This window comes from Acipenser ruthenus, chromosome 20 (assembly GCF_902713425.1).
Source record: "Acipenser ruthenus chromosome 20, fAciRut3.2 maternal haplotype, whole genome shotgun sequence".
In the NCBI taxonomy this organism is placed as follows: domain Eukaryota; kingdom Metazoa; phylum Chordata; class Actinopteri; order Acipenseriformes; family Acipenseridae; genus Acipenser; species Acipenser ruthenus.
In genome coordinates this window covers 6,532,723-6,557,984 of record NC_081208.1, presented here as the reverse complement: position 1 = coordinate 6,557,984, position 25,262 = coordinate 6,532,723, and the positions used below count along the sequence as shown (strand labels likewise).

The window sequence follows — 25,262 nt, the reverse complement described above, 5'->3', positions numbered from 1 at the left end:
TTTCATTAGCTGTAACCCCTTTCAATTAAAAGAGCCAGATTTTCATGATGTCAGTCTGTGCCCGCTGCTATTTGCAGCAGTAGGTGTCTTAACTGTTACTGTTTGCAATTTCAAAGGCCACACACTTCATAAAACATGTAAACTGGGGTGAAACCTGTATGGGATACATATTGAAACTTGTGGCCTTCTCCACCTTATCACACATTCTAGGGCATTGTTAAGGAATGACAGGACTCTGGAGGCCTTATCTCGGTTACTATGGGAACATGGTGTGACTGACGATGACATCACGGCAGGTAAACATCCAGCACTCCTGAAGGGGTGAGGACATCATGGTCCTGCCTGTGCAACCCAAAAATCAAATCTCACAGCACTGGAGCACACTCCATGACCTCTATCCAATGCTGCTGTACCCATTGCATGATTTATTACATAGTAAAGTAATGGTGGTCATTCAAAATGAGATAGTTCTACATACCGAGCACCACACTACAGATAATATAGCAACATGAAGATTCTTTACATTGTGGTCCAACATTTTAAGGAAGACATTCTAGGTTACCAATTCCAAGGTTCATTGAAGTCAGTTCTGTTACTTATACAATCCATCTTAAAAATACTACATTATATTTGATTTCTACTGCCTTCCTAACCTGTAAATTATAGTTATATTATTAAACTGGAAAAATACAAGTCTTTTAAATGAAAAAGAAGCATGGCTTCGTAAGCTGGCTATAAGGGGAGAAAGGTGGCCAGAAAACCAATAGATATTGAGCATGGAGTTTCCTAAATCCGCATTGCATCTATAGACATTGTCCATTGATTTATCATATTATATTATGTGTGTGTCATTGTGTGAATTTATTAACCTAAAAATGAAAAAAAAATAATAATAGATATACTGATATACTTGTTAATTATTAAATACTTTCACTTACATAATGTGCAGTGATGACACATATCACTTAATTATTATATGGTTTAATTATTATATCCGTTGATATTTACGTAACAATTTACTTTTCTAGCAGGCTGTGCAGGTTTTTAAGAACAGTCTGGCATTGCAACAAGATGGTGTTCTAAGTCAAGTGGTGTCTATTTTAAAGATCTATTTTAAGCCCTTAAACATCGCTACAACTGTTTAAATAACATACCTGTAATTTTTGTTTTCATTGTTAACATCCTGACAACTTTTGACACTTGTAACTTTAAAGTCTGTTTCAAAGCTCTTTTCAAAATGTCCGCTCTAGTGCTCTGATAGTGTAAGATTATTGCCCACATTGTCAAACAGCAATAACGATCCATGATGTGGTATGGAACAGAAAAGCCAGAGCACTTCTTGTTTGTTTTGTTGTTTTTAACATCACTCTTCCTGAAGTGGTTTAGACTAGAGGACAGATTTCAAACCTCAGTGCACTAGAGCGGACATTTTGAAAAGAACTTTGAAACAGACTTTAAAGTTATGAGTGTAAAAAGTTGCATGTTAACAATGAAAAGAACATTAACAGGTACGCTATTTAAACAGTTGTAGCAGCACGTGGGGACGTATAATGCTATATTTTTCAGAACCCCGCTACTTACTCTTTAATCTTGTTACATACCGATGCTCTAAATTATATTTCCATCTTCTAGAGTGCAACAGTGCACCACTAATTTGCCTGGATTCCGTGGGCTTAACATCCTGCAAGAATGAAAATATCGAACCACAAACCATGGCGATGCTCAATGTGATAAACAGTGGGAGCAAATAATACCCTACAGCTAAATGACAGGGTGGGGCATTTGTTCTTAAATTTACCCCAAAAATAGGTCAAGTGAAGGAACGGAGCGAAGCAAACAAGTCATTGGAAAAACAGTAACTGGTTACCAAGGAAGTCGCTTCTGGAAGTATTGTTCTCAGTAACCAGTCACAGGTATTTCCAGTGACCATCTCTCTGTGTTTCTTTATATTAATTCATGAAAGCAAAGACACAGCTTAAGTGCAGTATTAAAATAGCTGGAAGAGCTGTGAATTCACAGTAGCTTGAAAAAAAAAGACCATCAATACAAAATCAAACACATATTTAAGATAACTTTTTTTTCAGGTCCACAAGTTAACACCTGAGCAGCTTTCTGGGTTCGATCACACAGGCTTGGAGCCCTGATCCTGTTTCAGATCAAGTTTTACGCAAGCAAATGAGAGATTAGGAGATGTCCTACCTGCATCCCGTTGGGGTACACCTCATCTACTGGAGAGTCCACAAGGTCATCCTCCTCAAACGTGGCCCGCTTATAGGCAGACATCTGAAGGGTCAAGTGTAGAAAAGACTCTCTTAGTATCTCCATGTGTGCATGTACAGCAACCTTCCTCTCAGGAGTCAGAACCTGTTGAAGTTCGTCGAGAAACCTGCCTGGTTTTTATGCGACAACAGAATCCAGTCTCTGCACTCCTCCCCCCACACCCAAATCCTTTTTTTTTAATCTCACCAGGATCTAGGCAGACTTTCTACCCATGTGGGAACTCCTTGCAGTTATTTTCCTGGGAAGCACGCACTGTTTTTAAACAACACCACTTTGGATATGCCAGCCTGGCTACAATGCTGCCTACTCCCCAAAGTTTTAAATCTTTAAACAAGGGGCTCCTCCGAACAGCTGAACACACAACTCCAACAAAAACAGGAAGCACAACTCCTTGATAAACCTTAGTGCAGTGTGCGTGCATTCCACAATGTGGTTCAGCTCAAACTGGGAGGCAACTTGCTTGAGGTAATCCCGCCTTCCCCTTATCATTCGCCCCCTTGCATTCCAAGCCATTTCACACAGCTCCTCCCCTACCCATTCCCTGTTGCCCTGGTTACTGTAATCTGAGGGCCCATAAACTGGGTTGTATCATAAACACTCCCCTGTTCCGAACCCCCCCACCCCCCTGCATGCATTGCTTTGGGTCCCTGAGGGCATGTGTTGAAGCCAAGCCCAGTAGCAAGAATAAAAGGATACCTAAGAAATAAATAATAATAATAATAATAATAATAATAAATAATAAATAATAAATAATAATAATAATAATAATAATAATAATAATAATAATAATAATAATAATAATAATAATAATAATAATAATAATAGTCAGAATAATTTCTCAATCTTGTTTTTAAGAAATCCTCCACATCTGTTTACTACAAATTTCTCCAGAGTTTCCTTTGGTTCTCATAGCTTTATCACCAAGGACATTAACATTCCTATAAAACCAGACTATCTGCATTGACACCTGAAATCTAGTCACAGCTTAAAGTAAATGTGTGGTTGGCCTCTTCAAATGTATTGCCGATTTTTTTTTCCTGCATTCAAATAAGAAAATTGGCTTCCTTTTTTAGTTTGTTGTACCGGTACAAAATCTAAACAAAGATTTTTCTTTGGCACAGACCTTTTTGACTCTTATTAAAAGACACATGTTTGTAAACTTTGAGGAACTTTAATGGAAATCAAAAAAGTATAGATTTTAATTTTAAACAGGACATTTATAACGCAGTACACATTTAAAGCAGCTGTACCACCCCATTGAAATGCTGTTATTATAACTCCCACTTCAAATCCACTTAATATCACTTTGGGAACACATAAGATATGAACATTTACATGCAAGTAATTTGCCGTACAGTACTGAAGTGATCAGAATATAAAGTAGAAATACATTTGGGGTACCCAGCACTTGTGGGAGAGACTGTTCAATAAAATCTCTTGCATATTTTTAAAGACGAGTCAATTTTCTATTCATGGATACCAAGATATTAAGTGAGCAAGTAGTCTGAGTGAAGTTATCTGGTATCAAACTCCCCATCCCCATTTGTACTGCTTTCCTAGAAAAGGAGAACACTTCGGGGTACCATTCTACTTGGGAGATGTCTTGCTCGTTAAAATATTTAGCATATTTTTAAATATGATTATCTAGTCAGAGATACCAGGGTATTTAGTAAGTTAGGGGTCTGAGTGTGGAAAAATGGGCACTACAATCCCCACACTTATTCTTGCTGTAAATCATTTGTTTCCAAACTTTTGAACACTACTGTATAACATACAGAACATTGTAATGTGTGTGTGTACAGATGATGATGATGATGATGATGATGATGATGTAACAACCTACTGAATACATTTCATTCAAGAACACTAATCAATGCAGTACCTAGTACTATGTTTCGAGTTCCACAGCAAAACAGGCATATTTGCTGTATCAATACTTCCCCGCAAGAGCTTTTTGCATCGTCAATGTGAGCCAATGGTATGATTAAAAAAACAACAACAAAAAAAACACTGCAATGCATCTCATTAGCAGCGGCAGTAAACTAAACTAGCTCATCACAATGCAAGTGTCAGCATGTAGCTCACATAGGTGTTGAAGGTGACTAATAATCAAATTAATCTCGCTCTCATACCTTTACTGAAGTGCAGAAGAACCATTCGGCCCATCAAGGCTCGTCCCTTGTTAGCACACCATTCTTCCTACAATGGGGGGGGGGGGGGGGGGTCTAATTTAAAAGCACAGAATCTAGTCTTTTTTTAAATGTCACCTGCTAGGCTATTCCATGCATTTATAACTCTCTGTGTAAAAGAATGCTTCCTACCTTCCGTTCTAAACTTACTTTTACTCAGCTTCCATTCTGTCCTCTTGTTCTTCTCTCTGTGCTAAATTTGAAGTAGTGTCTCGGGTTAACTTTATCTGTATCATTTATAATTTTAAAGACTTCAATCAAGTCCCCTCTTTCCCTTCTTTTTTTCTAGGCTGGTTTAATTCTTTTAACCTGTCTTCATAGCTCATGTCATGACGTCCTGGGATCAGCCGAGTTGCCCTTCTCTGTATCTTCGAGTGCAATGATGTCAAAACTATGCTAGTAGGCTCCACTCTTTATATCTTTCCATCACTGAGTGGAGCTACTGTAGAGGCAGGCTCTGAATAGACTTCACAAAATGGAACAGGATATTTCAGGTTCAGGTGGTGAAAAATGAACCTCTTAACATGTGTGTGTGATCTGCATGCAGACCTCGCACAATTGGAGCAACTAGGACTGGGAAGTCAAAAAGATCTGTTATTTAGTTTTATAATCTTATTTTAATATGTTTAGTATTTCAACCAGAAAGCCTATTTCACAGGCAATGAGGTGCAGACTCCTAGGGTCCACCAGAGGGAGCTAATCTTGCTGCTTGTTACAAATTAGTGGAAAAATGAGATTGGTTGACCCCCCTTCCATAGCTGACAGAAAACTACGTTTAATTTGAACATTATCAATTTGAAACCTTAACAGTATAAGGAAATACATGCTAGCTGAGAACATGGGCAATCAGAGACAGTATGGATATCCTTAATACAAATAAAGTCTCACGATTAAGTAATTCACAAATGTGTTTACGTACAGTACTCCATTTCAGAAGACTGCAGAAAATGCAACTGAGAATTTGAACTCAAATACCTGCCACTGCACCAGAACTGCATACAAGAGATATCCGAATGACGTGGAGGGACTTTGTGCCATCAACCTCAACAAACAAATCAAAATGGAAGAAAACAACACTGCAAAACACAGAGGAAAGCTATCCAGCATGGATTTAACACTTTCACTAACTGTTCAGTATTAACTGTGTTTTTAACACATGTATTACATTTTCTTGGATAAAAATACTGAAAAACCCTTATATTTAAAAAAACAAATTCATATGATTTCATTATTTTAAATATGCTTTCACCATTTTACTTTGTAAACTTTATCATGTTTTATATGCAAGTCACTTAGCTTAATAACAGGGGCCCATGTAATAATACTAATATGCAAACTGACTCAGCTGAGAACTTGCACAGCGAGGAAATGATGCACAAATACTTGCAACTGTGAGAAATCTGAAAGCCGGGAAACAGGATCTGGCTAAATGCACGTGTTTTTATGTATTCATTTCCCGGCTGGTGCAAAAAGGAAACAAGAACGTTTCAGCTGAATGTGGCAGAATCACAACAAGCTGGTTGAACACACCTGCCATATGTCACACACACTTCGGTGTGAATGGACTGCCCCTCACATGAACGATTCATTTAACTGGATTCTCTGAAATGTATTCTGGATTATATAAAGACTCTCCCTGTTCCCAGTTTCAGTCATAATAAACAAGACATACAAGGTGCTTGATTGGCAGGTGGTTCTGTAGTCAAGACAATTTACTGGTTTCACAATCAAAATAAATGATGTCTCTACATGTATACAAGTGTTTATACAGTGTGCATAGTTCAGTTTACTTTAAACCTAGCTCTTGAGTGATCAATGATTTAAAAAACAATATATCTAATCTAAATATTTGAATATCTAAGAGCCAAAGTCAATTTCAAGCTCTGTTTATGATTGATATACAGTAGAAATATCCTGTCCTGAACTGAAATCAGTGAGTGCTGTTCCTGCTGTATGGTGTGTGGTTCCAATGTAGGAATAATTGCTGGTTAATATACTTTAAAGGGGCTCCCTTGGTAACAAACACAGAGACAAGGAATTGTTATAAAGGTCAGCCAAACCCACGCAGTTCTGTGAAAGATAATCCAGTCCCATCCAGTCTTTCAGGGCCGACGCCAAAAAAGGACGAAACTAGAGCCATGCAACAGACAGTTCACATTCATTGATATATATATATATATATATATATATATATATATATATATATATTGTTTGTTTATATATATATATATATATATATATATATATATATATTGTTTGTTTATATATATATATATATATATATATATATATATATATATATATATATATATATATATATATATATATATATATATATACATATATACACACAGTACCGTGCAAAAGTTTTAGGCAGGTGTGAAAAAATGCTGTAAAGTAAGAATGCTTTCAAAAATAGACATGTTAATAGATTATATTTATCAATTAACAAAATGCAAAGTGAGTGAACAGAAGAAAATTCTAAATCAAATCCATATTTGGTGTGACCACCCTTTGCCTTCAAAACAGCATCAATTCTTCCAGGTACACTTGCACAAAGTCAGGGATTTTGTAGGCATATAGTCAGGTGTATGATTAAACAATTATACCAAACAGGTGCTAATGATCATCAATTCAATATGTAGATTGAAACATTGATGCTGTTTTGAAGGCAAAGGGTGGTCACACCAAATATTGATTTGATGTAGATTTTTCTTCTGTTCACTCACTTTGCATTTTGTTAATTGATAAATATAAACTATTAACATGTCTATTTTTGAAAGCATTCTTACTTTACAGCATTTTTTCACACCTGCCTAAAACTTTTGCACAGTACTGTGTGTATATATATATATATATATATATATATATATATATATATATACACACACACACACACACACACACACACACACACACACACACATACATATATACATATACACACACACAAACAAATACAAAAGCATTGTTTAAAGACTAAACACATCTGTAACAGGGTTATCCTGCATGGACACATTTAAAAACATATTGATATAGTTACAGCACACACAAATCACCCGGCACTAATGTACTGCTGAATGAACAAAACACAGCTGTGCTTGCAGAACTGCGTTTGCATGGTAACAAAGTGCATCAGTTCAAAGTATATTTTGACCTTGCGTTTGTAAATTCAAGCTCCGAAATGCACGCTAGTCCCGCATCCAGACCTGGGTTTCAGAACTCAATTAAGTATATTATTGAAAAACGATCCAAATAAAAATCAAACTCCTTTTAATTCCAACTAACAACTTGTAATCCTAAATTTACTAAGGTGAGACAAGTGTGAGTTTCTAACCATGTAAATGGGATTATAGTGACAGTGATGGAAGGATCTCTTGAGTCCCACCATTATTTATTGTTATTTATTTCTTAGCAGACACCCTTATCCAGGGCGACTTACAATTGTTACAAGATATCACATTATTTTTACATACAATTACATTATTTTTTTTTACACATTTTTTTTTACATACAATTACCCATTTATACAGTTTTCTTTTTTTTTTACTGGAACAATCTAGGTAAAGTACCTTGCTCAAGGATACAGCAGCAGTGTCCCCCACCTGGGAGTGAACCCACGACCCTCCGGTCAAGAGGCCAGAGCCCTAACCACTACTCCACAATGCTGCCCTCCATGAGACCTACAGGTACCAGGACACAGAAGTGTATCCACTTATAACAAACATGTAAAAAGCGGAATCAATAATAATGCGAACAAGGCCAAGAGATTTGAAAGCCAGGGTTAGATAACATTCATACTTGTGTATGGGATGAGATACATCACTGTTGCCAGGGACCTGTATCCCTGCAGGAGATAACACACATGTATTATAGATTTCTTCAGGAAATGCCACATTTCATTACCAGAATGAGAAGGATTTCTGATATTCCAAATATGTCTTGGCTAGACTGCAGAGTGCAGCTTCAATGCCGTAAATAGAAGACATGTTACTGCAAATCTTAAATTCAATACAAAACAGAACACACTAATTATCTCGATTTATATAATATTAATAACAGTCTGACTAGTGTTGTAAGAGCATGAAGACCTAGGCTGGCAGGAGCCCAAAGACCTTGGGTTAACAGCTGGGAAATCTACAAAATGTACAAACTGTACAAAAAACATTTTGCAGTTTGGGAAGAAACATGTGTTACAGAAAGCATGTATTTTTATTTTATTTTAAAACACAACCTCAACAAAACAGTGAGAATTCTCTGTTTGTAGGCCATGTTTTCATGTAGTGCTGCACTTCCTTGATCCTACCCCCTGGAGGTTGAAATTTACTCCTGTTTTGCAGTCAATCAACCAGCTGCTTCCCCTTTTGACTGACATGCTTTGCTGTAGCCATTAGCATGTCTTGAAATGACTAGGAAGAGCAAGTGTAAAAGACTTCCTGAGAGCAAGCCATAGAAACTGAGAGCTTTCTGTAACCCAATGCATTACCAGATACCATGTTTTAAAATAAAAATACATAACACATGCTCTTTCAAAACCTCTGTGTAACCTCTGTGCTAATGGAATTATTTTGCCAGCTATGAACACTTCAAGGCTGCCAGATATGAAACTCGCATCAGGGAGATACAGCTTTTATATCAGGGATCACATGACAAATTAAAATTAGCCAGGGACAGTCCAGTCACATAAAGTGTGTGCTAGCACACATTACATTGATTTCTTTTTCAGGTAACGGTGGTAACCAGACTTGGACTCAGTTACAATTGTAACTGTGTAATTCAGAATGAATTGCCATTTAAATGGAATTGCAATTGTAATTATACCATATAACTGACCAATTACAATTCAATTACAGAACATTCCAAGCTTGATCATTCGCAGTTCCATGTTGTGTTTTATATTGAGCGATCATTATTCTCAGATTTTTCGACTTTTAGTGACCCTATTTGTTTGAAACAAATAAAAGGTTCTCCAGCATGTTTGTGTATTTGTACATGTGATTATTGGGTTATTTAGAATAAATAGAGTGAACATGTTAACGTGGATAGTTGTGTATGTTACTTTAGTATAATAGTAATTCAATTTGTAATTCTGCAGTAGTAACTGGAATTGCAATTGGACAAACTATCATTGTAACTGGAATTGGAATTGGAATTTCAGTGAACAATGCTGCTGTAATTGTATTTGTAATTATAATTGACTCCAAGTCGGGTGGTAACTCTCATAGAAGTGAACATTAGTTTTGAAAGCAATGCCTTCAGTGCCAGAGGAGCTCCAGTTGCCAGCACAATCTGTAATGGAATTGGCCACAAGTATGCATTAATAATCTCAAGCACAAACAATAACCAGGTCTGGCACATGTGGTGCTTGAGCGATCCTTGGGGAGCCTAAAGGTATCCACCCACTCAGTGCAACAATGAAAGCTGCTGTTTGTGGAGCCTGCATCTTTGAGTTCAGATGCATAAGGGGGCGTACCTTTGGATTCACCATATGATACATACCTTAAGACATAGGCCGCGATTCAAATACCATACAATTAATAAAACGTGAACAATTGTTAACTTGCATTTGCTTTTTTAGTAGTAATGTAAACAAGTACAGAACATGTTAATACAATGTGATATCAACTGCAGAAATATTTCAATGAGCTTAATATGGCTTAAAGATATGCCACTATGAATCATTTCCATTGTGTACAACAGTATAATCCAGTAATGCGATCAGCATTGTTTTGTTTATACAGACGTGCTCAAATTTGTTGGTACCCCTCCACAAAAAACGAAGAATGCACAATTTTCTCTGAATTAACTTGAAACTGACAAAAGTAATTGGCATCCACCATTGTTTATTCCATATTTAATAGAAATCAGACTTTGCTTTTGATTTTTTATTCAACATAATATTGTAAATAAGAAAAAAAATGAAAATGGCATGGACAAAAATGATGGGACCGCTAACCTAATATTTTGTTGCACAACCTTTAGAGGCAATCACTGCAATCAAACGTTTTCTGTAGCTCTCAATGAGACTTCTGCACCTGTTTACAGGTAGTTTGGCCCACTCTTCCTGAGCAAACTGCTCCAGCTGTCTTAGGTTTGATGAGTGCCTTCTCCAGACTGCAAGTTTCAGCTCTTTCCATAGATGTTCGATAGGATTCAGATCAGGACTCATAGAAGGCCACTTCAGAATAATCCAATGTTTTGTTCTTATCCATTCTTGGGTGCTTTTAGCTGTGTGTTTTGGGTCATTATCCTGTTGGAGGACCCATGACCTGCGACTGAGACAGAGCTTTCTGACACTGGGCAGTACGTTTCGCTCCAGAATGCCTTGATAGTCTTGAGATTTCATTGTGCCCTGCACAGATTCAAGGCACCCTGTGCCAGGCGCAGCAAAGCAGCCCCAAAACATAACCGAGCCTCCTCCATGTTTCACTGTAGGTATGGTGTTCTTTTCTTTGAAAGCTTCATTTTTTCGTCTGTGAACATAGAGCTGATGTGACTTGCTAAAAAGCTCCAGTTTTGACTCATCTGTCCAAAGGACATTCTCCCAGAAGGATTGTGGCTTGTCAATATGCATTTTAGCAAATTCCAGTCTGGCTTTTTTATGTTTTTCTGTCAAAAGTGGAGTCCTCCTGGGTCTTCTTCCATGAAGCCCACTTTCGCTCAAAAAGCGACGGATGGTGCGATCAGAAACTGACGTACCTTCACCTTGGAGTTCAGCTTGTATCTCTTTGGCAGTTATCCTTGGTTCTTTTTCTACCATTCGCACTATCCTTCTGTTCAATCTGGGGTCGATTTTCCTCTTGCGGCCGCGCCCAGGGAGGTTGGCTACAGTTCCATGGACCTTAAACTTCTTAATAATATTTGCAACTGTTGTCACAGGAACATCAAGCTGCTTGGAGATGGTCTTGTAGCCTTTACCTTTACCATGCTTGTCTATTATTTTCTTTCTGATCTCCTCAGACAACTCTCTCCTTTGCTTTCTCTGGTCCATGTTCAGTGTGGTGCACACAATGATACCAAACAGCACAGTGACTACTTTTCTCCATTTAAATAGGCTGAATGACTGATTACAAGATTGGAGACACGTGTGATACTAATTAAAGAAACTAATTCGTTTGAAATATCACTATAATCCAATTATTTATTATCTTTTCTAAGGGGTACCAACAAATGTGTCCAGGCCATTTTAGAATATCTTTGTAGAATAAGCAATAATTCATCTCTTTTCACAGCTTCTTTGCTTTATTCTATGACATACCAAAGGCATGCAAGTATACATGATAAAATAGTTTTTAATTTCATCACTTTTCAGGAGGAATGAAGCATTATTTCAATGAACTGTAAGGGTACCAACAAATCTGAGCACGTCTGTATGTAAAAGTTACTAACTGCAAAAAACATGAAATTGTTACTCATCAGTCTATTTATGAAAATATGATTTGAATCTGCATTACCAGTAAGCATGACTAAGTAAGTATGCAGTTTAAAGCTGCAGTAAACAAACAATCTCATTCATTTTACAATTTGCTTTTTTCATAGTTTAGCTTCTGTGTACTCTACTTTATCAAGACTGTGTTGACAGTCCAGTTTGTTTACAGTCTTCCGTGTTAGCTGTAGGGACATTGTTCTCGTTTCCCGTCAATACCCAACCAGCCAGTAACATGCATTGACCCAGAAGACACTGCTGTGGTGAAATAACCAAGCAAGCAGTAACAGACTTCCTGGAAGATCAGGCAGACAAACTGAGAACGTAGTGTAGCGGCAGGTGTCTGTTTTTAAAATAACAATACGTGTTTGTTATAGCAAGTGTTCCTATAAAAACTGCACAATTGAGAACTATGTAGCAAATGGAAGTGCATCATGGGTAAGACTTATAGAATTCTTTTATTAGCTACAATTCATTATCCACTAAGTTTGTATCAGTTATCGTAAAACCAAGTGAGTGAATAATTAGTTATCACACAGATACTGCAATATTTATTTACTTTTGGCTGTTGACAGAGAAACAATACATCCTCCCCCCCCCCCCCACACCTCCACAGCCTTAACCTATATCTAAAAATATAATAAAATAAATTTGCGACAACATACATTTCAGACACGTACAGTGCTAGATTGCTAAAGCTATTTACTACTCCAGTTTTGTTATTAGCACAGGAGAAACACACCCAAAGTTTCCAAACCATAAATAAACAATATACGTTTAATTGGTATATTTATCCATTCAGAAAAAAAAAAAAAAATAGCTTTGAGACTCCAGCCCATATTATATTACTGTGTAATGTATGGATCTGGCCTTCAGCACTGAGGGCCAGGGTTTATTTATAACGGCAGTTTCAGAGTGTTATCACACGGCCTTGAGAAAAGGTTCAGAATTTTCCTCAGCAAGCAGCCAAGGACCCAGAGCAAACAGAGCACATCTGCACCAAGACCTCCTATCAACAGACAGAGACACGAGCCAGCGCGAGACCGGCGAGCAGAGAATCCACAAGGACAATGATTACATGGCCTGTCTCGCTGATCACTTCTGAACCATAATAACTGATATCACTGCTTGAGCTTCACATTGCAGAGCTGAAGTACTAAAGAAAATGTACAAAAACACTTCTCCGGCATATAAAAAATTAGAACCCTTATAGAAGTTTGCCATGCCAAGTTAGTTTTTTCCATGGTCACACTATGCATTCACCATAGTTTGCCTTAGTTTGCACTGTTTATAAATATGCTTTACCATATTGATCAATTCTTTACAATGTTTACCTATGCTTTAGCATTCTTTCACTATGCTTACACTTTGCTGCGCTTTCACCATGGTAAACTTTTATAAGGGAATAAAGATGAAGGCAATGTTAAGCTGAAACACATTGTTTAACCAATAAAGTATTTTTTGAGTCGCAGGGTTTCCTTCCCTTTATTTTGATGCTACTTTTAAACCCTAGGCACTGCAGTTATTTTTGTGATGTTGCACCAGTTCTTATCTGTTTTGTCTGCAAAAGGAGCCAAGTTATATACAAAAAAGAAGCAGATCTGTAAAGATGTAATGTAAAAGTGGCCAAGTTAATCAAGATCCATTTGGGGCAAACTTGGCCCCCCACTTTTCTTTTAATCATGTAGCTACTAGGTCCTACTGTAATTTGGGCTCCACAAGACACTGAGAAAGACTTTTAGTCGAAACGCCTGTCATTGAATTTAGTAAAGCCCCTTTCACACTGGCATGCTCTACCCGGGTCAGAACCTACCCGGGCAGGACCCGGTGTCATGCGGGTCGGATAAGCAATTTCACACTGCTTTTGACAAAGCAGGGCTGACCTGGGTGACAGACGCAAGTACACAGTGCGCGTAGCAATGTCCCGGAAGCAGCTTGTTACAGACACTTCCATCCAAGCTTCTCTGGATTGAACCGTCATCCCAAATGTTTATTAGAGCAAATGTCTTTTCATCCCTGCTGCGATCTGGCTCATGGTGTGTCTCAATATGGCTAAACAGAATAAACAGAAATGTTCCTTGCGGAAGTGAAACCTTCACGCAGGTGTGGCTGTTTATTATTTCGTCGGCTCATGAATTGCTGTCAAGCATTTTGTCTCGCTCAATTCGGGTCAAAGCGTATAGATCCACATCCTCTGGGACCCGGGTTAGGGGTGCCAGTGTGACAGGGGCTTTCTTTTAGGATTTGTAAATGTACCTCTACTGAGGGTTTTATATTCCTGGATAAAGAGGCTGAACAACTCTCTACAGTAGCAACAGTTGGCCGAGAGTAAGTGTAATTCGAACTATGTTTTAGAAAAGGAAACATCAAACCATTAACAGACTCCCAAAGCTTTACCTTATGTGATTTAAGATTTTTCAGTCAGTAAAACAAAATAAAGTTTCATATAACTGTTCTAAACTGGCTTCAACAACAGTTGAGAGCAGTTTGAATAAATATCATTATTTGATTCATTGTTAAACAGCCCTGACACACTTCTGAGTCCCTGAACTCCCTCTAAAGCATTGAATAACTTTCCATCTGCAGCTGTTTGACTTTAACCAGGGCATTAGCCTTGGTTACCTGCAACGTAGAAAACTACTGTATGGTTGAACCCTTTAGTGTTACACCATTTTATTCCACTGCACACTTCTATTACAAGCACTGTCTTGGTACAAAGTCTCCACCCCCACCCAATATTTTAAATGGTATGGTCTGCAACAAAAAGGAAATTATCAATATTTTCCTGTCTGCCTGAACCACTCATCCTGTGGGGGTGGGCTTGCACCAAGAGGATACATCTCATCAGCTCTTTGAAATCAAATAACATGGTGCCAGACAGATTCACTGGGATAAAAAGAACATTGCTAATACAGGATAATCGAAACGTTATCTATTTTATATCTGTGAAATTCTCTGCTGACTGTCCTGAAAATCGCTAGATTTGTAGCTGCTTTTGACAACAAATCTCGCCAAGTCAGTCTTAAAGTCACTAAATTGGCAACACTGCTTGAAGGCACAGAAAAAAATATTTGGATTTACCCTCGACTTATTATTGCCTTGACACAACAAGGAAAAGAGATGGCTTCATCGGTGCCCAGGCACTGAAATTAGAGCGTTTGTGTGCCATTAAAGCATTTTCATAACACATCGCTAAAGATTCTTTAATTATTTAAAGTTAATTCTTAAGTCAAATCTCTTCCTATAGAAAAAAAGAAAAACATAATATGGTGTACAATAACTTTTTATATACAGTACTGTGCAAAAGTTTTAGGCAGGTGTGAAAAAATGCTGTAAAGTAAGAATGCTTTCAAAAATAGACATGTTAATAGTATATATTTATCAATTAACTAAATGCAAAGTGAGTGAACAGAAGAAAAATCAAAATCAAATCCATATTTGGTGTGACCACCCTTTGCCTTCAAAACAGCATCAATTCTTCTAGGTACACTTGCACAGTCAGGGATTTTGTAGACATATAGTCAGGTGTATGATTAAACAATTATACCAAACAGGTGCTAATGATCATCAATTCAATATGTAGGTTGAAACACAATCATTAACTGAAACAGAAACAGCTGTGTAGGAGGAATAAAACTGGGTGAGGAACAGCCAAACTCAGCTAACAAGGTGAGGTTGCTGAAGACAGTTTACTGTCAAAAGTCATACACAATGGCAAGACTGAGCACAGCAACAAGACACCAGGTAGTTATACTGCATCAGCAAGGTCTCTCCCAGGCAGAAATTTCAAGGCAGGCAGGGGTTTCCAGATGTGCTGTCCAAGCTCTTTTGAAGAAGCACAAAGAAACGGGCAACGTTGAGGACTGTAGACACAGTGGTCGGCCAAGGAAACTTACTGCAGCAGATGAAAGACACAACATGCTTACTTCCCTTCACAATCGGAAGATGTCCAGCAGTGCCATCAGCTCAGAATTGGCAGAAAACAGTGGGACCCTGGTACACCCATCTACTGTCCGGAGAAGTCTGGTCAGAAGTGGCCTTCATGGAAGACTTGCGGCCAAAAAGCCATACCTCCGACGTGGAAACAAGGCCAAGCGACTCAACTATGCACGAAAACACAGGAACTGGGGTGCAGAAAAATGGCAGCAGGTGCTCTGGACTGATGAGTCAAAATTTGAAATATTTGGCTGTAGCAGAAGGCAGTTTGTTCGCCGAAGGGCTGGAGAGCGGTACACGAATGAGTGTCTGCAGGCAACAGTGAAGCATGGTGGAGGTTCCTTGCAAGTTTGAGGCTGCATTTCTGCAAATGGAGTTGGGGATTTGGTCAGAATTAATGGTCTCCTCAATGCTGAGAAGTACAGGCAGATACTTATCCATCATGCAATACCATCAGGGAGGCATCTGATTGGCCCCAAATTTATTCTGCAGCATGACAACGACCACAAACATACAGCGAAAGTCATTAAGAACTATCTTCAGCGTAAAGAAGAACAAGGAGTCCTGGAAGTGATGGTATGGCCCCCACAGAGCCCTGATCTCAACATCATCGAGTCTGTCTGGGATTACATGAAGAGAGAGAAGCAACTGAGGCTGCCTAAATCCACAGAAGAACTGTGGTTAGTTCTCCAAGATGTCTGGGCCAACCTACCTGCCGAGTTCCTTCAAAAACTGTGTGCAAGTGTACCTAGAAGAATTGATGCTGTTTTGAAGGCAAAGGGTGGTCACACCAAATATTGATTTGATGTAGATTTTTCTTCTGTTCACTCACTTTGTATTTTGTTAATTGATAAATATAAACTATTAACATGTCTATTTTTGAAAGCATTCTTACTTTACAGCATTTTTTCACACCTGCCTAAAACTTTTGCACAGTACTGTATATATATATATATATATATATATATATATATATATATATATATATATATATATATATATACATGGATGAAGGCTATATTTGCATCCTGAGCCATTCTAAAAAAAAAAAAGGCATAATACCACAGTAGTGACGTCAAAAAGTGATAATTCCTCTAGAGGAAAATATACTTGAACTTTGACCCATTCGACTCCTCGAGACCATCACTTTCAATTCAAACACAATATGTCTCGTTTTCAATCACTCGACAACACCCACGGGGCAGAAATGTTCATTAATGATCAACAAAATGAGAATACGTTAGGGACAGAGATAAAGGCTGAAAGAGAGTGCCTCTCTGTGAAGCGGTGAAAGAGCCCAGAGTGGAAAGAACAGAGAACGAGAGCATGCGAGCGAGAGTGTTGGAGGAAAGAAAGAGAAAGAGCAGAGAGAGCAAGGGAGTTATTTTTATTTATTGATTTGGCGTGAACCCCGGCCCAAACCGGGATTCGCTGTTATTTTATTTTATTTAGTGCAGTAATTAAAAGCAGCAAATCTGGAATCCGATCTGATCTCCCTGAGGCTTGTTTCACTTTCAGCACAGCGGTTCATTATATATAAATTTACATAAACTGTTTGTACTTTAAAATGGCACATTCAAGGTTTTAACAACCTCCCCTTACTTTACCTCTACTTTTACTGCTTCCCAAATCATTGTACTGTTGAACTTGCATTTCTAGTGGGTATGACACACAAGGATAATCCAGCATTAGTGTTAATCAGTAGCAGGTTTTCCTGAAGAATCTAAACAAACAGCAGGAATTGAAGCACAGCCATCGTCTCCCGTTTCCCTTTGTTTACAAGACCTCCACAGGGAAAAGCACAGAGACGTCTGAATGAGGTAGGCCTCCACAGCCTGTACTCAATAAGCAGGACCTCTGAAGCACTGCAAGGAGCGGGGCTGACCCCTGACCCCCGAGTCAAGCTTATCTTCCTCTCCGCTTCCTTTCAGAAACACCCTGATAAGGAGGCTCGCCAGAACCTTACATTTTTTTTCATCATTTAAAAACAAACCAAATAGCTTCTGAAAAAAACCACACACATTCAACCATACACAAGAGAGTTTCTGTCCTCCTTTTTATAGAAGATCATTCGATAGGCTGCTGGGTTTATTTTACACTGAAGTAACTAGGTACTAATTATACATTTTTTTTGGCCGTTTCAAATTAAAAGAGCTTAACAGCTCGAAACTGACATTTTCTATTCTATCAACACAGCAGGTACAGCAATGAGAATAGGCAATGTATACTATTTACCCAACTAATCTGATGGTTCTGAAATATTTGGGATGCTACTTATGATCGATCTGCAATTACAATGCCATTTCGCTCAACTCAGTATTTATTATTGGGAAGTGATAAAATTTGTACTAGTTCAAATACAGACATGTGTTTGGGGTCCATTGTTGTAGTGGTTCTTTAAACACCAAGGTGGTATTCGCTTTAAATAGAGTTTGGGTGAGAGTTCACCAGTCCTCTGAAAGACAGACTACAGCTTAGAGTTAAATTCACTTCTGCTGCGAAATGCCACCTTTCCATTGTCTTTGGTTTCCTCTTTTCAGAAAACAAAGCGTGGGTGTGAAGTTTCTACAAATGTAAAACACATTAAAAAGACACCGACAACATTTAACTTAATCACTAAACCATTAAATAATATGCCGTCTTGAATTTACTTTACTGTATGCACGTCTAATCCTTACACCCTTAGACATGGACCACTGGGGTTTAAGTTGAGACCCCCAAACTCGTTTCACTTGTGACCCAGACCGATATCTGAACCACCCGAGGCATGTGAGGATACAGAATTAGCCCACTGCGGCCCCCAGCCCCTCCACCACCCAATGAAATATTCACAGAGGGTCACATGTTCAAAGAGTTTACTCCAGTCTTTAACTCCCCCCCCCCCCCCCCCCCCTTTTTTTTAAAGGAGAAAAACCCCTATTGACTTAACAAAACTAGTATGAAACTTTCAAGTAATTAAGTAATTAGTCTTTCACGCAATTTTTTTGTTTGGTTGTTTCTCAGTTTTGTCCATTACTGTGGAATTTTTAATCTTTCAAAAAAATAGCAGTTGATTAAACTGGAGTAAACGTTTTGAACATATGGTCTGTCATGGAGTCACGTTCTCCATGCAAACAAAGGGCAAGTGCCCCACACTTGTTCTCGAGAACACAAGCACTGCATCGACATGCATTTTTTCTGTGCTAGGGGTTAGGGTAATAAAGAAACGCCTTTACTTGGTAACAATTACAATATCTGTTAACAATTGCCTATCTGACATATCGGTTATTTATACACAAGAACTAGCTGCACACAATTTATTCATGCATGTTTTACGAGGGAGATTGCCGACTTGAAGTAACTAGTACATGTGACCTTAGAATAGGGCTCTTCCACTTACTTAGACATGACCCCCCTGAAAATCACGTCCCAAATCCCAATGGAGCTATCCTGTATAACCGACAAGTTAAAGCCCATACAGAATGAAAGTCAAAGCTGCAATTCGCATTTTGCTGCTCCCACGTGAAACAAAAGATTTTTCAGCATGCAAATACTGTCGCTGTTTGGTTTGTTTGTTAAATATAAATGTACACTTCACCAGGCAAGCCAACGAACACAGGCACTGCAGGTCAGAACAGAGCTCTCTGTTGTAATAATGTGCTGGCTCTCAAAACAGAGCTCTCTGCTCTAATAATGTGCTGGCTCTCAGATCCCCAGTACTGACTTCCCTATACTAGACTGTATTGAATTAGCTGGCTCTCAGGTCCCCAGTACAGTACTGAGTTCTCTACACTAGATTGCATTGAATTTGCTGGCTCTCGGATCCACAGTAGTGAGTTTTCTATACTGTATTTATTTTATTCTATGAAATATCCTTGAGATGCATAATCTTATTTCCAAGGGGGCACAGAGGGCATACACAAACCAGTTACAGCTTGCACTATACTGCTCCAAAAATATTGGCCCTGAAACAATATTTCAACTCATTTAGTATACTATACCATCCAAAAATGCATTCCATAATAGCCCGAGGTCTGTAGCGAACCCGGACTGATACCAAGCTTATCAAAAATAAATGTACTGGCTTAGACTGGAGATCCAGTTCTCTCTGCTCCAGGTTTGTTAACAAGCTAGAATTGTCAGCACAGTTTCCTAGCCTCGAGGCCTCAATACACAGTACACTTTATTACATTGACCAATCTTAAACACAATATTCATCAATAAACGAGCATGGATTATAAAAAGCATATGAAAACAGGGGATGTAATGGTTGCATGTATAAAGATTAGCTGTATCTTCTTCCTGAGGTCTGTCAGTTATTAAATTATGTCTAATGTTGTTTATGCATGCAGTGATTATCTGTGAAGCTGCCTGGCTTCACTTTAACTGCTTCATGCATGAACAGAAGGCGACCTTGAGACGCAGACAGAATATCTACCTGTAAAATAGTAGTGATAAAGAATATCACCAGAGCAGATTGAGGATACTCTCTGTGTGCAGTGAATGCATGCAGATTGAGGATACTCTCTGTGTGCAGTGAATGCATGCAGATTTTTGATACTATCTTTGTGCAGTGAATGCGTGCAGATTGACGATACTATCTTTGTGCAGTGAATGCGTGCAGATTGAGGATACTCTCTGTGTGCAGTGAATGCATGCAGATTTTTGATACTATCTTTGTGCAGTGAATGCGTGCAGATTGACATACTCTCTGTGTGCAGTGAATGCGTGCAGATTGAGGACCTTGCTTCGTCTCTCCTACCAGATAAATATTGCTCACTTACTTACTTAGTCCACAGATTTAGATTTAGAACCATGAATCTTGTTGGGTTGATGTATTCCCACCACGAGTTCCAAGCTTTCAATCCAGTTTGAACCAATTTGAACCCATATCAAAACACAGCAGACAGTGTTAGCAAGAGCAAACTGCATTCAGCAAATTAATTAAAAAAAAAAAAAAAATAAAAATAAAAAAAAAAAGCACAAACATCACCCAAGGTCAGGTTGGCAGGATTTTATATTTTTTTTAATTAGCCAAGTGTACCAGAACGTTCTCTGAAAACAGGACCTCATGCTGACTTGCGTCAATATTAATAAAACTTTCATCAGTATATGACTGCCATAAAGATTCACTGTCAGTATGTACGTAAACCCTTGTTCGCCTCAGTAACACATTTTTTTTTGTGACATGTAAAGCCACCTTCAATAGTGTGGCCACTCCTGTAGTATAGCTAAGTTTATGCAATGGTAAACCGAATTGCTACTGCTTTTTTTTTTTTTTTTTTTAAGTATACACACTACTTAAATGCTACCAAGCTTAAATTATCACGGCTATATAGAATTTAACAAAACGAGACATAAATGTTCTGATTTAAAATGATGTCTATACACGAATGCAGATTAATAAATAAATAAATAAATCAATCAATCAATCACAAAATGTAATGCCCAAAAACCCCACAAAACATAAAACTGCTCCCAGTTAGATGTAGTGCTGCAGCAAGTCTGAGACGGGAACGTTTTCTTTGTCACATACAATCCTGTTCCCCTTCTCTTCCACACGTGAAGCAGCACTAAATAAACAAGCTGTCAACAGCACTGCCACATCGAGCAGAAAGAAACGTTCTTGCAGCTTCTGCCACAGCTGGGAAATTCATAGTACATGCGCCAAACAAAACAGGTGAGAAGTTAAAGCATACAGTAAATATCGGTGCACATAATCGGCTAAAAACTAAATTAGCCGACATTTTACGTTATCGGTGCCAAATCCGATATGCTACCAATTATTCTCTCATTGGACTATGGCATTGGGAAAAATACTTTGCAGCTAAATGGTTAAGTACATTTTTAGCCTCTAACACTTGTTTCAGTAATCACATACTGCAGACCTACATTCATGTCAAACAACTTGTCACTTACTACATTACATTGGCTTTAACTTCCAAACAAGAACAAGGAAAGTTCAAAGTAGAACATAAGACAGCTATGGAATGTCTGCATATACTCCATGGGGGTTCTGCATGTAGTATAGCCAGACACACTGTGTGTGGATAGTGCTAACCAGCCATTGACAAGATAGAGTGTAACTAAGAAACTTTAAGGGAGGTCGTGTCTGCTTGTTTACATACATTTTGAGTCAATTTAAAACAAAAAAAACTACTTAATACATCATTATATTATAGGTAACAAGATCATTTAATTAGCAAAAGGTTTACTTTAATTTTGATAGAAAACCTCAGAATTTAAGATTTCGATTCAAACTGAGAGAGAGAGAGTGTAGGTGGTAGAGTTGAAAGGTCACATGAATGGAAAGCTTTTCAGTCCCGGCATTTAGGATTTTTCAGACAAGCTAAAAGTCAGGTATTTAGAGACAAATGATAATAAATAACTCGATATTCTAGCAACACAACCCAGAAACACTCAAAGTGACTGCAAGCACCATACAACAGAGAAATATAGCCTGTGAAAATGAGCCCTCTGATAATGACTGAGAGTATAACCAGAGGGCTAGGATTGGGTATGAATCATACATCTGGTTTAAACTTAGGATTAAATCTATGTAGACAGTGGCTTTAACCATATGCTGTATTGTAACAGCTATACAGCGTTAAGCAAACAAACAGTAATCTGTACAGAGCCTTCAAGTGAATAGAGACATCTGTGCAACTACAACGCTGCCCGTCCACGGCTCAATATTGTTGAATAATTGATTTTTTGGAAACGATATAGTTAGAAATTTATGTTTAAAATAAAGCAGCAGTGAAAAGTGTCACTCCAAAAAAAAAAAAAAGCCTAATAAGGTAAGATAATGAGGGACAGGAAATCAAACTAAATGAGAGTTTCCATGCAAAATGGAAGTCGACGCCAGTTACTCATTACCATAAAACATTCTAATTTAATTCAAATTACAAGAAGAAAAAAACGGGGGGGGGGGGGGGGGGGGGAACCCCCACATGATTGGAACATATATTCAAACGCTGAAGTCTGCTATACAATTACAAGAAACGAGCACTTGTTTATTAAGTTATTAAAAAGTGATGGTAAGCGAGAACGATTTCGCAATAAACATATTTTACAGGCGCTTTCCGTTACTGCCCTGTGCTCCTCCTCTACAGTACCTATATTTTAAAGATACACACGTTAGTATCAAACTGTGTGATCAATACTTCCATCTAACAATATAAAATGCCAGTGTGTAGCGACGCTCGTGCATAGTTGCACCCATTCATATTCACAACATTCTTTTAATAACCTTTCATACTGTTCCATTAGTTCTGTATACTGTAGTTTGAGTTTTAGATAGATCCGCATTATTTTGGAAAGCGCAATGCACAGAACAATTTGAACAATGATTACAATGAACCCCCGTATTATTATTAGTATTATTATTATTATTATTATTATTATTATTATTAACTGTACAATGTGTCGTCATGTGAAAGGACCCTTATCTATGGGTCTACGTTAAGTGAATCTCCAACTTGTTAAAAATAGCACATGGCATGGTATTGCATTCCGTGATAAATAAAAAGAAGTAGGTTTAACATCTATTGCACTAATAGACGCCACTTACCACGATCTCGACTGACTGCCTTGTTACTGGTTGTGGTGGTTGTGTTTCCTTCCCGCAGCGATGTTCAGTCCTAGAAGACTGAGAATGCAAGCTCTTGCTGTTAAATAGACCGAACGCCTGTACCCCAGCGAGAGAGACACTGTTGCTGAAATCGATGCAATCTGATAGGACGCTGAAAGCGAGCCAAGAAATACAGTGATTGACACTTCCCTGCACCAATGTCCTGAACAAAAAGTGCAGCGTTTAAGATGGACCTACCAATTAGGTTGCACATATGGGGTGGGTCCTCTTTAGCTCCATAAATTAACCCTAGAGAGAGTGCCTTCAGAGTGTACACATAAACAAGGACGAAGTACGGTAGACCAAATGCGCTCCCTCTTTAATACATGAGCAGTAACTGCAAAAAAAACAAACCAGCATTTTGCAAATACTAATGTTCCTCACACGACTGATTAATGTGCTTTTATATAAAAGCTGCATCTCCCTGTTACGACTTTTTAAATTCATTTACAAGGATTTTAATAATTAAATTCACGGCTGGACATCAGACTCCTGTTGCACAGCAGTTTCACCCATTCCAGGTTATGTACTTGATTAACTGTTGTTATGTAATCCTCAGTAGACAATAGTTAATCTAAATGACAGTAGTGGATTTAATGGCTACTGCAATTGTATGCTTTCAAGGCAGGCACACTAGATCTTGATGTTTAACTGGGTGATGAGGGACTGGTGGTGCAGATAGCAGGAGATTTATTATTTAAAATAAAACGATTCTTCTTCTAATGAGCAATGCAACATGTTTTGCTATGGCTTCACAGAGGTTTTAGGAGATTGCTACTTGAACAGTAAGAGCTTCAAATGCATTTTATGATATTTCTAATTTGGTTCTTATTGTAATTATTGAAATTTTGTTGTTATTTTCTAAAGCCTGAGTCCAGGAGCTGCTCTTCAGCTTTAGTTACTTCTCATTGCTTTTCTGACATGTGCAAGACGTTAATTTGTAGGCTATTGTTCAGAACTGGCAGCGTTATGTTTTTGAAGCAGGCAAGGCTAAGTGCTTGCAGTAATGGGGTTTGCTGCCTTGCTGTGCATCCTTCTTATTTTCAGGGTGAGACTCAGTTATCCACAATATAAGTTAAGCCTACTGAAAATGGACCCTAATATTTTACCAAATCTTTGCAGAGAGTCACTGGGTGTTTTAAACTTCAAAGGCTAAAACCAATGCAAATGTCTTTGAAGCACAGAATGCATCCTGCAGGGTAATTCGATCAATACTGCAGACAAGAGGGTTGAAAATACACATCAAGTGAAGTATCATACGGACCGCACTGGTAGTTCAAAAGCTAATGCAAGGTGCCTTATATTTGTTTTTAAGTTATGAATACATGAAGCCACTGAAAGATTGTTATGAAAAGGCATGTTGATTACTTTGATAGCTGAACACACCCATGAGCTGTTACAGTCCTGGGCTGGTAAACGCACTCAGTAATTCTTCCTAACTGTTTTTGATTTGGGATGCTGTCAAATTACAGTGGTTTGGGGATCAAAATGTTGAAAGCAAATGCTTAGGGAATCAGACCCGGCCCGGTGAGATCAATGGCTATCTTCAAAGAAGGGATTTCAAATACAGGCTCATCTCTCTCCACTGCCACCTTGTGGTGATTAAATGCAGCAGCGCTTCTGTAGAATGTTGGGAGGGCATGTTTGTTACTAAAGTACATGTTTGTTGACATGAAGTAATGAAAACGATAAAGCAAGATCAATAACAGTTAACAGACAATAACAGTTATTCTTTACAATTATATATAATGCAGCACTGTTTGTTTTTCATGTTGTCACATTAAATGGTGTTAACTGAAGACTGTACTTACGGTACATA

General features: G+C 38.1%; 1 protein-coding gene across 1 annotated transcript in view; it reads right to left on the bottom strand.

Moving 5' to 3' along the window:
* The window catches only part of LOC131698848 (endothelin-converting enzyme 1-like), a 42,281-nt gene extending 18,751 nt beyond the window's left edge, over window positions 1–23,530 (bottom strand). Inside the window, 2 exon segments of the mRNA XM_058993344.1 lie at window positions 2,200–2,283; window positions 23,384–23,530. Of these exon segments, the coding sequence (XP_058849327.1) occupies window positions 2,200–2,283 (84 nt within the window). The 5' untranslated portion in view covers window positions 23,384–23,530.
* Between the last annotated feature and the right edge of the window lie 1,732 nt (window positions 23,531–25,262).